We start from the raw sequence: 13,470 nt of genomic DNA on the forward strand, positions 1-13,470 counted from the left end.
GGTTGCGGCGCTCATCTCGCTTTACTGGCTGAGGGAGCTGGCGTACATGTGGCCAGTAGGTCATGTGGCCAGCAGGACTAAGCCGCTTGTGGCGAACCAGAGCAGCGCACGGAAACGCCGTTCCCTGTAACCTCACTTCTCGCAGGGAGGGAACCGCCAGAAGGCCCTCAGAGCTGGACCTCAGTGTCTGGGCTGAACGATGGAGGTGGAGATGCTCCTTCAGATATACTGGACCAAGGCTGTTTAGGGCTTTCAAGGTCAGCACAAACACTTGGAGTTGTGCTCGGAAACATCCTGGGAGCCAATGTAGGTCTTTCAGGACCGGAGTTATGTGGTCTTGGCGGCTGCTCCCAGTCACCAGTCTGGCTGCCGCATTCTGGATTAGTTGCAGGGACCTCTCCAGACAATGGAACAACTCTTCTGTTCTCACCTCCGCCACTGAGATTTCCTGGTTGACGTGGAAACCATTAAGCAGTTGAATATGCATGCATAGTCCGTCCGGCCCAGCCCCCTCAAATATTTTATTGGGGGCTTGAACGGACCTTGGCTCCTAGGAGTTGGCTCAGATGGCTGGCGGTTTTTAATTGTTTTAGAGCAGGGGTCAGTAAACCTTTCCAGCAGGGGGGCGGTCCACTGTTCCCCGGACTATATTTTGGAGGGGGGGGGATGAACGAATTCCTATGCCCCACAAATAACCCAGAGACACATTCTACTCATGTAAAAATACGCCAATTCCCAGACTGTCCAAGGGCAGGATTGAGAAGGCGATTGGGCCGCATCTGGCCCCTGGGCCTTAGTTTGTCTACCCATGTTTTAGAATATCACACACAGATGCAGAGCTTCCCTTATCCAACTGCACATTTCGCCCCGTCCGTTCCTGCTATCTGCAAAGACACGGAAGGCAATAAGAAGGAAGAGGCCGGAAAGAGGAACTGCTGTGCTTTTTTTTCGTTTTCTAAACTTTTATTAGGAATCTGATAGTACAGAAGCGTCAGCAGCAGACTGGGAAAGCCCCAAAGGCACATCTTTCTGAAAGTACAAGTGATCCAAAAAGTCACCAAGATTGTTGGGGTCCAAAAGTCACCAAGATTGCGGCTCAGTGGGGCGACCGTCAGCATGGAGGGGGGGGGAGATTGGGGAAACAGTTAAAGGCGAGTGGGTGGGAGGCAGGCAGATCTGAGCCACCATGGGACCGATCCACCAGGACGTTCTCCTGCCCGACTCAATGATTTCAATCTGCAATGCAAAAGATTTTCCAAGTCTGTTTTGATGCCCCGTGGATGACAGCATAAAAGACTTATCATCTATACATGCATTTGTCCTGGAAGACAACACTTCGCGCTTGGTAGTTTTAATTTTTTGCCAGGAAAGTTTGTAATTTAAAAAAATTAAGAATAATGTAAATGAGGTCCGGGCAGGAGAGCTTTCCGGTGGGCTCAATCTCTGCAGGCCTCTTTTGAGATATAGCTTGCGCTCTTATTTTTTTTGCAAATCGATCAGACTGCTTTCAAAGCAATTAACGCCAGTGAGTAACCAACTACACATCGCAGCCCTAAATTATAGAGAGGGGTGGGGTGAGGGAATTACAGAGAAGGAAAAACTGCTCTGGGAATATCCTGTGGGCAAACCATTTGATGGAAAGCGAGAGTGCATTTCAAGGCAGCCTAATTGCCGAAATCGCAAGCAAATCATTTTGCAAAGCAGCGGGGCTTGAGGAGAGCGAGGCAGTTAAATGCAGGAGGAACAGGAGCTGACGTTTCAAGGGCTCACGGTTTGCTCACAGGTGATGGAAAGCAAGCTCCCAAATGCTCCATCCCCGTGGGATGGGACAAAAACATCTGGAGCGCAGGTGTGGCCAGTCTGACGGTATCTGCAACCCAAAGCAATATCTTCAAGGGCAGCAGTGAGGCTACGAAACAAAGTAAAACCAGGTCAGGCTATGTTTTTGTCTAGGGATGGTGGGCAAATCTGTCCGTATGGGTCCATTTCTTCCTTTCTTTAATTTCTGATTTTTATTGGCATTATAAACAACCCCAAAGTGATGTAGCCGGGTATTGCTTATGGAAAGCAAATAAGCAATAAAAAGCAGAGACATCACCTTGCCAACAAAGGTCCGTATAGTTAAAGCCATGGTTTTCCCAGTACAGTGGTGCCTCGCAAGACGAAAAGAATTCGTTCCATGAGTCTTTTCGTCTTGCGATGTTTTTCGTCTTCCGAAGCACGGTCCGTCGCAACTGCACCTCTTCAAGCGGCTTTTTTTTAAAAAGCGCAAGACGTTTTCGTCTTGCGAAGCAAGCCCATAGGGAAATTCGTCTAGCGAAGCAACGCAAAACCGAAAAACCCTTTCGTCTAGCGAGTTTTTCGTCTTGCGAGGCATTCGTCTTGCGGGGCACCACTGTAGTGATGTATGGAAGTGAGAGCTGGACCATAAAGAAGGCTGATCACCAAAGAATGGATGCTTTTGAATTCTGGTGCTGGAGGAGACTCTGGAGAGTCCCATGGACTGCAAGAAGATCAAACCTCTCCATTCTGAAGGAAATCAGCCCTGAGTGCTCACTGGAGGGACAGATCCTGAAGCTGAGGCTCCAAGACTTTGGCCACCTCAGGAGAAGAGAAGACTCCCTGGAAAAGACCCTGATGTTGGGAAAGATGGAGGGCACAAGGAGAAGGGGACGGCAGAGGATGAGATGGTGGGACAGTGTTCTCGAAGCTACCAGCATGAGTTTGACCAAACTGCGGGAGGCAGTGGAAGACAGGAGTGCCTGGCGTGCTCTGGTCCAGGGGGTCACGAAGAGGCGGACACGACTAAACGGCTAAACAACAAGAACAATGGAAATGGTGATGTAGTGATATCAACAGAGCCATCTCTATTTCCCAAGGAGGCATGGATGGTGGGTGTTGAGCATCTGAGTCCTGATGCTGTGGCAATGGCTTTACATGCTGTCCTGATTCATTTGGAGAAGCAAGGGAACTATGCGAGATTGTTATTTGTAGACTTTAGTTCTGCATTTAATACTATTCTTCCGCATAGATTGGTGCCCAAACTATTAGACCTGGGACTTCCACCGTGTTTGTGCAGGTGGATATTAGATTTTCTACCAAACCGTTCCCTACGGATCAGGATGGGTTCCCACGTCTCTGCGGATCTCATCATGAATACGGGGTGCGTGTTGAGCCCGCTTTTATATATGCTCTATACAGTTGGCTGTGCCCCCCAAAACCCCAATAGTAAGATCATTAAGTTTGCAGATGATACAATGGTGGTTGGTTTAATCATGGCTGGAGAGGGAGAGGCAGCCTATAGGAAGGAAGTTGAGCAGTTGGGGGAGTGGTGCAGGAAAAACAACTTACTCCTTAAAGAGAACAAAAGAGATTATTGTGGACTTTAGGAAATGTAAATTGAATATTCAACCACTTATTATTGAGGGGAAGTGTGTGGAACAGGTCTCGGTGTTTTGATTTCTGGGAATGGAGTTGAGAGATGACCTAACCTGGGGAGAAAACAGCAAAGACCTGATGAAGAGAGCACAGCAGAGGTTATATTTTCTGAGATTCCTCCAGAAAAATAATCTCTCAAAGGAATTGTTGACGGCATTTTACCATTTTACTGTGGAGAGTGTATTAACTTATGGTCTGTGTGTGTGGTTTGGGATCTGCACGGTCAGGGGAAAAACAATGCTGTCCAGAGTTGTAAAGACTGCAGAGAGAATAATTGGGTGCACTCTTCCCACCTTGGATCAAATCTACGCTTCCAGGTGCCACAAGAAAGCTGCAGAGATAGTGCAGGATAGTGCGCACCCCGGAAATGATCTCTTTCAGCTTCTGGTTTCTGGAAGAAGGTACAGGGTTATAAAGACTAGGATTAGCCGCCTAAGAAACAGTTTCCACCCAAATGTGATTTTGGTTTTAAACGCAGTGTAAAGAGTCTCTATGGGAGTATATTGTATTTAATTATGGGGTATCAGAGTTTTTAGGGGGCTAATCTGGTTGGGATAGCTGGGATAGCAGGCTTGTTGGTTTCTGAATGTCTGATGTAGTTTTTTCAATTTCGTTGTTCCGTATGGGACAATGACAATAAAGATTATTGTATTGTATAGAAAATAACTTAGTGAAATTGACTTGCGAGGTGGCGTGCTGTTCGATAAGAGATTGAGTGTTTGCGGGGGGCGGGGCTCATTTAATTTCATTTTACACAGGTTGTACAATTACAATAAAGGCATTATTATTATTATTATTATTATTATTATTATTATTATTATCAGGAGCCCTCTGAAACAGCAGGGCAACATGCGCTCAGCTGAGCAGGACTCCATTCCTGCAACAATCCCTCCCAGACATAAATACGCATTTATAAAGCGCGTGGGAAGGAGATTGATGGATGATTGGTCCTTTTTTCAAGAAATCCTTGCCCAGGGGTTTCTCTTTTACAAATATTATTACCAACCCCTGTTTCCAACAGAGACGGAATCACTGCAGAGGACTTCCCCTGGACCTGGGAGTTCCACTTGGAAGAGAGGAGCAAAAAAGGGGGGAGTCCAGGGTGTGGGTGTGTGTCCATCGTTGAGTCACATCAAGAGCAGATTTTTGTCTTGCTAGTTTTTGTTTGGAGTTGACTCAGCGCAAGCCTTCCTCGAGGAAAGAGACTTGCCGGTTCCCGCAGTCTTCTCCTCCGTGTAGAAGCCTCGTCGCATGGTGGCCGCCAAATATTTGAAGAGGCTCTGGGGGGGGGGGAAGGGGGAAGAGAGAGGCAAACGTTTACTGGGTGAATCCTGCCCTCCAAAAGGGGGAGGGATGGGGGGGCATGGAGGGCTATGGCAGAACCAGGGGGTGAAACGGTAGGACCACGTTCCAAAACCACAGACGCAACACCTGACCGACCCTTGCCATTTTTACGTCAATCTGAAATTTGCTATGGCCTAAGTCAGATTAGGGGGACGCGGGTGGCGCTGTGGGTTAAACCACAGAGCCTAGGGCTTGCCGATCAGAGTCAGCCCAAAGTCAGCCACAACTAGACCTAATGGTCAGGGGTCCCTTTACCTTTACGTCAGTGAAATATACTCGGAGTCGCAAAGTGATTTCATGCTCTTTATTCAGCTAATAGTGGTGAGGAGGAATGAATGAAAGTCCGCTCACAGTAGCTGCTTTATATACATTATTTACACAATGGGCTGCACATGATTGGCTAATTCCGGAATTCTACTGTAAGCCAATCAGGTTGTGGATTCACTTCTATCTGGAGCAGGATTGGGTGGTTCCTGCCAACCAATCATACTGCTGCATTGTTCTAGGACCAATCAGACTGCTGCATTCTGAATCCTATTGTTCTAGGACCAATCAGACTGCTGCATTTTGGATCCTATTGTTCTAAGACCAATCAGACTGCTGCAGTTTGGATCCTATTCAACTCAGTACATAACAGTCAGATAAACAACAGGTGCTAGATTCAGAAAGAAAACCCACATGGAATGATTAAAAAAAAGACACAGCACATTCTTGTTTTAAGAGAAAAGAAGAATAGGATATTTCTATGGAGCGGAAATCTAATTAAGGGCCCATGAAATCAAACTTGATCATGCTTGTCCAACGGCTTGTTGGAAGGTACCCAAAAGAGGTGCCTCCCCATTGCTTTGGAAATAGCACATTGGACAGGCAAGCTCAGTTCCACACAGGTTTAATTGGGGGAAATGGCTTAATTGAGGATAAGAGGACCTGGGGGGGGGGATAACATAGTTCTGTCCCATGCTGGTTTCATTCATTAAAAAAGAAATGCCCAAAACTGTTTTGTCTCATGCTGCTTGTGTGTGGGGTGTTTATTTATTTCAGAAATATCCCCCCCCCCAAAAAAGTCTGTCAATTTTTACCAAAAAAAGAAAACACTGTTGCTGTAGGTAGGTTTTATTTTATTTGTTTTTTTATATTTTGGAAATGTATATCCAGGTTTTTTCCCCTTTACATTTTTTGCCCCCCCCCAAGAGAGTGGGGCCCTAAGCTAGAGCTTGTTTAGCTTTTACGTAAATCCGGCACTGGGCGTGACGGACTTAGTTCTGCTCATTTCGCTGGGTCTGCTCCGAGTGGAACTTAACTGGCGTCAACCCTGCAAGTTTCTCTTACCTGCCAAGCCTCCTCGACCTCCGGAGTCCAGTGTTCTTTTAGAATGGGCTGGACAGCTTGGATGAACTGAGCGCCTACGTACTGGGGGAGAAGTCCAGAGAAGGGAGGGTTATTTGGGGAGGTGAAAAGAGAGAGGAAGAAGAGAAGGCACGTTGTATTCCCTACCCAGCCCCATCTTTTGATTCTGGAAACGAGGAACAGGGAAGAACCATCCAGCTCTGGCAAAATCTGGGGGGTCTTTAATTCTCTTTTTCTTGGATGGTTTGGAAGCGCAGCGCATAGGAATGGGTGAATCTGCCGTTTATCTTCCCGCCAGAGTGGTACCTATTTATCTACTTGCACTGGTGTGCTTTTGAACTGCTAGGTGGGCAGGAGCAGGGACCGAGCAACAGGAGCTCACCCCGTCTTTTTTTTTTAAAGATATTTATTAAAAGTTTTTAAGATATAACAAGAAAAAAGAAAAATAATAAACATACAAAATAAAAAAACAGTTAAAAACACACATTAATTTTCAATAACATAACTTCCATACACTTATTTCCTCGGACCTCCTCATACCTCCCTTCTTTGTATTCCAGTTTGATTTGTTAGTTCATCAAATCCTTACCATTAAACTTTTACCCATTTGTAAAACCTCTTTTCCCCCCCATATCTCTTAAAGCATTACAGCTGGAAACCGCTTAGTTTCTATCCAACATCCTTCTAACATTCATTAATTTTACAATGTTTCTGTAAGTAGTCTTTGAATTTCTTCCAATAGGAGCTCACCCCGTCGCAGGGATTCGAACCGCCGACCTTCTGATCGGCAAGCCCTAGGCTCTGTGGTTTAACCCACAGCGCCACCCGCGTCCCAGTAGCTGGATAGGCGTGTCTAAATGAAAATGTTTTTAGCAGCCACAGGAAAGCGTACAGGGAAGGCACCTGCCTGATATCAATGTGTAGGGAGTTCCACAGATCCCATCACACTGAAAGAATGATTTCTTCCAAATGCGGACCAGGTATTACCTGGCACCTGTAGCAATGCCAGTTCTGACTGAGGTGAAGTATCAATCAAGGATTTCCTGGCTGCTGCTTCCGGATCTAACAAATTCCTCTCTCGTTTTCCCCACAAACTACGTTAATCTGTGGGGCCGCAGAGGGGGCTGCCTGCCCCTGCCTTCCTCACCTCATAGTACTTGGGGGGTGCCTTGTACCGGAAGTGATTTCTGCCCAGCTCAAAGGCCAACTGCTCCAGTTTGTCCTCCTGGTCGAGCCGCGCCACGCTCTTCTCGATGAACGACATCACTCTGGCGACGGAAAAAGGACATGGAAGAGACAGAGAAGGAAGCTTGGCTTCAGAACAGACACAGGTGGGAGCCCACAACGCGCATTCAGATACACGCTGTCTCTATGGGATGTAACAGAAACAATCTAGTACATTTCCTGTTTGCCCAGAGTGGACATGCAGGGGGGATGTTGGTCCAGCCAGGAGGACTTCCTGTCACACCTGGTCTGGAGCATCCTCAGGTAGAATGAAGCAATGATTCTTCAACATCATGGGTAGGCAAACTAAGGCCTGGGGGCTGGATCGGGCCAAATCGCCTTCTAAATCTGGCCAGCGGACGGTCCAGGAATCAGCATGTTTTTACATGAGTAGAATGTGTGCTTTTATTTATAATGCATCTCTGGGTTATTTGTGGGGCATAGGAATTCATTAATTCTCCCCCCAAAAGAATATAGTCCAGCCCCCCACAAGTTCTGAGGGAAAGTAGACTGAAAAAAGTTTGCTGACTCCTGTTCAACATCAACTTCGTTGGACTGGTCATGTTGTGCGGATGCCTGATGATCGTCTTCCAAAGCAGCTACTCTATTCCAAACTTAAAAATGGAAAGCGTAATGCTGGTGGTCAACAAAAGAGGTTCAAAGACTCATAGAATCATAGAATCATAGAGTTGGAAGAGACCACAAGGGCCATCGAGTCCAACCCCCTGCCAAGCAGGAAACACCATCAGAGCACTCCTGACATATGGGTGTCAAGCCTCTGCTTAAAGACCTCCAAAGGAGGAGACTCCACCACACTCCTTGGCAGCAAATTCCACTGTCAAACAGCTCTTACTGTCAGGAAGTTCTTCCTAATGTTTAGGTGAAATCTTCTTTTTTCTAGTTTGGATCCATTGCTCCGTGTCCGCTTCTCTGGAGCAGCAGAAAACAACCTTTCTCCCTCCTCTATGTGGCATCCTTTTATATATTTGAACATGGCTATCATATCACCCCTTAACCTCTTCTTCTCCAGGCTAAACATGCCCAGCTCCCTTAGCCGTTCCTCATAAGGCATCGTTTCCAGGCCTTGGACCATTTTGGTTGCCCTCCTCTGGACACGTTCCAGTTTGTCAGTGTCCTTCTTGAACTGTGGTGCCCAGAACTGGACACAGTACTCCAGGTGAGGTCTGACCAGAGCAGAATACAGTGGCACTATTACTTCCCTTGATCTAGATGCTATACTCCTATTGATGCAGCCCAGAAATCTTTAAAAATGTAGTATAAACACTGACAATGGGGAAACACCGGCCTACGAGTGCTCCAGTTGGAGAACAGCCTTTCCCAAAGGCATCATGGGCTTTGAAGACACTCGAACTCAAGACACAAGGGAGAAACGTGCTAAGAGGATGTGGAAGGATGTGTGGAAGGATGTGTGGGGTCCAGAATTGGCCTCCACAGTCACTTACGGACTCATTGTTAAAACTGTGTTTATGGAAGACAATCTTAGTTGGCTACGAGGGATCACCAAAGAAGAAGAAGAGGAGGAGGAGGAGGAGGAGGAAGAAGAGATGGGTGTGACCCTGGAAGACGCCGTAAAAGGGCTGGTCCCTTCTGCTTCTTCGCTTTATTCCATCCTGATGCCTTTTGCTGTCTCCTGGTACTCAGCCAGCAACACATGGGCTCAATCATCAATAGGATGAACCCACACTCTCTTCTGTAACTACAAGCTTAAGCCTGCCTTCAGGATCACACTGTGGACTGAATGTGAGCAAACCTCTTATTACTTTTAAGAGAAGACTGGTGTGTCTTTATTCTTTTGAAGGGGGAACAAAGGGGATTTACCAGGAACTAATCCAATCTGGACAAGCCAGACTGGATTGCTTAAATCAAGAGATTGTAATGAATTTACCAACTAGTCCATGGGGTTATGAAGAGTCGGACAAGACTAAACAACTAAAAAACAACAACAAAGGTTATTGCGCAACAGGTTCAAAGAGCAATTTTGAAACCTGAGGATGGGGTGACAAAGACATTTAAAACTTTCCCACCGAGGGCGGGATATAAATAAAATTTATTATTATTATTATTATTATTATTATTATTATTATTATTATTATTTAGTGGATTTCATGCTCTTTATTCAGCTCTTGGTGGTGAGGAAGAGGACATTCCCCCAGAATGTCTGCTTTATATACATTATTTACACAATGGGCCCCACGTGATTGGCTAATTCCGGGATTCTCCTGTAGGCCAATCAGGTTGCGGATTCCCTTCCACCTGGAGCTGGATTGGGTGGCTCCTGTGGACCAATCATACTGCTGCATTGTTCTAGGACCAATCAGACTGCTGCATTCTGGGTCCTATTCAACTCAGTACTTAACAGCAAGTTTGGTGATGGGATTAGGTTTTCCTTGGCCAACAATCAGCTCAGCAATTGTCACCTCTGGCAACTTCCTGGAGTCCCTTTTTTTCAAGGGGAAAATAGCTTTGGAATGGAGGAAACTGTCAAAGGAGTTGATTTTATATGATTTTTAAAGCTAGGTAACTTCCCTGAGCTGTCAAGTCGAAAGGATACATTCAGGCATAATATTTGTAACATTTAACAACTTTAAAGATGTGCCCCCCCTCGTAATTCCCATAACACCTACAAGGTGCTACATGAAGTTCTTCTATTATTATTCTCATCATCATCTGTCCTGAATCTTCCGATTTTCAGCTTCAGACCCAGAGAAGAGGGGCTGTTTTTGGTGCTACCCACCTGAGGCCGTGGGCTTGCAGTTCCTTGCTCATCTTCAGCTGCTGCAGGTCATCGATGTCCCGGAAGAGGAAGAAAACGTCTTTGCACTCAGGGTGGGTCTCAAACAGTCTGCAGAAGGAATAAGAGGAGAAGCTTTAGTTCTCTGGGTTATCCAGAGGGAAGGCTTTCCTCACCGTAAGGCTCGCCCACCGACGCCACTCTCCGACCACCAGGGCCGTATCTGTATGGACTAGAAGAAAATGGAAGAGGGTTATAAACAAAGCCGAGTGAAGCCAAGGATGATGACAGGGATTTAAAATCCTGCAATTCACAATTTCTCCTCTAAAGGACGTAAGATGTTATTGTTGTAATACCACGGTGGTTTTTAAAATTGCATAAAAATTAAAATTAACACTGAAAAACTTTTGCAATAACCGAACTTTTTTAAAAAAAAATTTTAAGAATAGCGCTGCAACTTCATTTTCCTAAAAAGTAATGCTTATTCCATGAAAGGTTTACAAAGTTTGGTTATTGCAAAAGTTTCTCAGTGTTAAAAAATGCACAAAAGTTAAGCTTAACACTGAAAACTTTTGCAATAACCGAACTTTGTAAACCTTTCATGGAATAAGCATTACTTATCCCATTCTTCGGCGATCAGCCTTCTTGATGGTCCAGCTCTCACTTCCATACATCACTACTGGGAAAACCAGAGCTTTATACGGACCTTTGTTGGCAAGGTGATGTCTCTACTTTTTAAGATGCTGTCTACCTTTAAATACGGCCAACTCCAATCCACACAGAAATATGTGCTCCCAGGAGAGGGTGGTGTTGGATTGCTGATTCCGAGCTCTTTGCAGCTGATCTTTGTTCCTGCCACAAAGTCCTGCTTTGGGGAAATTAACAGGAAATGTCTAATGCGTTGCAGCTGGAATCGGTTCTGGGGAAATATGCAAAAAATCCATTTGTTTTAGGAAGCCAAGAAGAGTTAAGTGGGATCGCCACAGTTCTTTTTTTTTAAACTCAGCATGCGTACAGGAGCCACCCAGATCCATACTTGGGAAACCTACAGGCAGGAGATGATGTTCTGATGTGTGGAGGCTGCTAGCCATAGTTTCCCAGTGTGGATGTAACAGGAGAGAGAGGGATGGAGCTCCCCCAATGGTGTTCAGTGTGGGATGTGATCCATGAGAAGCAGTCAAGTATAACATTCCTTGTTTTCCTAGAGTGGACATGCAAAGGGATGTTTGGTCCAGCCAGTCAAAACTTCCTGTTCCTGAAGGCCTTTTGGGAAATGATCTATAATGAGTTAAAAAAGGTATTTAAGTATACCTTCCCTAAGAAACCAGAAGCCTTCATTTTAGGCATTGTTGGCCAGAAGGTGTTAAAGAAGGATAGAACTTTTTTTTTATGTACGCAACAACAGCAGCAAGAATACTCATTGCAAAATATTGGAAGACACAAGATTTGCCCACACTGGAAGAATGGCAGATGCAACTGACAGACTACATGGAGTTGGCTGAAATGACTGGCAGAATCCGAGACCTGGGAGAAGAGACAGTGGAAGAGGACTGGAAAAAGTTTAAAGACTATTTACAAAAACACTATAAATTGTATGAATCTTAAGAAAGTGCACGAAAGGAAATAACATGGCATCAGTAATTTTGTTGAAAGATATATGACAATAAGTGGAATTTAATGATAAAGATGAAATTTGAAGTAATGTTATGTCTAAATTAAGCAGTTAAGTATTAGATAAAAACATTCAAAGTTTGAGACATAATGTTTGAGAATTAGAAATAAGAAATGAAACAAGGTAATAAATTGCTGTATATAACTTTATTATGGAGAACGCAGGAAAAGGAGATGTGAGGAAGTCCAAGTAGGTATGAAAAAATGATATATGAACAGTTATGATGTTTTTACTTTATGTTTATCTTTCTGTTTTTGTATGGTTTTTTCTGTTTGTTATTCTTTGGTGATGGTATTGTATATGTCTGGTGATATTCTTTGTTTAAAATTTGCAATAAAATATTATTATTTTTTTAAAAAAACTTCCTGTTCCTCCTGGCTGGAGCCTCCTTCCTTTTGCATGTGATAGATTGTGGGCGTGACCTTACCTGTCCAGGTAACAAAAGAACGAGTCACGCAGCACACCTCTCTTTTTCACTTCCTTCGTCATTTGATCAGCTTCTAGCTAGGACTGGATTATTCCCCCTATGGGATAGATCCACATGTACATACAGTGGTACCTCTACTTACGTTCATCTCCGGTTAGGTATCCTTTGGGATACGTGTGTGACAAACCTGGAACTATTTTTCCGGATTTCACCGTGCATGCATGCACAGAAGTGCTCTACGCGTCTCGCACATGCGCAGAAGCAGCACCTCTGGTTGTGAATTCCTCGGGATCTGACCGGAGCTCCAGAACGGATCCCGTTCGCAACTGGAGGTACCACTGTATTTGTAACTAAGTCTGCTTTCAGGGATCCAACTGTGAACTGATGTGAGTAAACTTATTTTATTGACTTTGAATAAGATGGTGGTGTCTTTATTCTTTTAAGAGGGATTAAAGGGAACTTACCAGGAACGTACAATACAGTCTGAGACAGACTGAATTGTATAATACAGTGGTACCTCGGGTTAAGAACTTAATTCGTTCCGGAGGTCCGTTCTTAACCTGAAACTGTTCTTAACCTGAAGCACCACTTTAGCTAATGGGGCCTCTTGCTGCCGCGCCGCTGCTGCGTGCTTTCTGTTCTCATCCTGAAGCAAAGTTCTTAACCCGAGGTACTATTTCTGGGTTAGCGGAGTCTGTAACCTGAAGTGTCTGTAACCCAAGGTACCACTGTAGTGAGAGGCTCACACGAGACTGCAACCAGCTATTGTAAAAAGGGGAATGTAAACTCTGCTAATGAATAAGACTGTGGTGTCTTTATTTTTTAAATAGGGATTCGAGGGAACTTGCCAGGAATGTACAATTCAGTCTGAGACAGACTGAATTGTATAATAGTGAGAGGCTCACATGAGCCTGCGACCAGCTATCTGCTGTGCTTGTAAAAAGGGGAATGTAAACTCTGCTAAGAAACTTGATAGTGCAAGTTAGGAAGGATATTAATAAACAATATATCCCCTCCTGCCACCCTCAACATTCCCACACTCAGTTCCTCCCTTCCAACTGTACCTTTTCCTGCCCACAACTGCTGAGATTGGGGCAGTATGCTTCTTTCTACCGGCCATCCCAGAGACATTAGACCTTTACTTTCCACCCTTGGCTGCAAATGCCAGGTGAGATTTGGGGACGCATCCTGGGCAAGGGTCACAGTCTGTCTACCGCAGCGCCTGGCCTGCAATTCTACATTCTGACTGACAATGGGGTGGCGCCA

At 45.1% G+C, this 13,470-nt stretch overlaps 1 protein-coding gene and 1 long non-coding RNA gene across 4 annotated transcripts in view; one reads left to right on the plus strand and one right to left on the minus strand.

Moving 5' to 3' along the window:
* Positions 1-3,929: 3,929 nt before the first annotated feature.
* Positions 3,930-13,470, minus strand: part of LOC309536931 (neuroglobin-like) — a 37,931-nt gene continuing 28,390 nt past the window's right edge. For all 3 annotated transcript variants that reach the window (XM_082231341.1, XM_082231342.1, XM_082231340.1), the window contains exons 3-6: positions 10,109-10,216; positions 7,277-7,397; positions 6,112-6,192; positions 3,930-4,718 (exon numbers count right to left, since the gene is read on the minus strand). In XM_082231341.1, the coding sequence (XP_082087467.1) occupies positions 4,593-4,718; positions 6,112-6,192; positions 7,277-7,397; positions 10,109-10,216 (436 nt within the window). In that variant the 3' untranslated portion in view covers positions 3,930-4,592. The remainder of the gene's footprint in view (positions 4,719-6,111; positions 6,193-7,276; positions 7,398-10,108; positions 10,217-13,470) is intronic.
* LOC309537043 overlaps positions 7,849-13,470 on the plus strand; it is a 67,476-nt gene continuing 61,854 nt past the window's right edge. Inside the window, exon 1 of the long non-coding RNA XR_014221785.1 lies at positions 7,849-8,008. This is a non-coding gene — a long non-coding RNA (uncharacterized lncRNA). The remainder of the gene's footprint in view (positions 8,009-13,470) is intronic.

The sequence above is a fragment of the Podarcis vaucheri genome (genome assembly GCF_965113315.1).
Source record: "Podarcis vaucheri genome assembly, chromosome: 7".
Lineage (NCBI taxonomy): Eukaryota > Metazoa > Chordata > Lepidosauria > Squamata > Lacertidae > Podarcis > Podarcis vaucheri.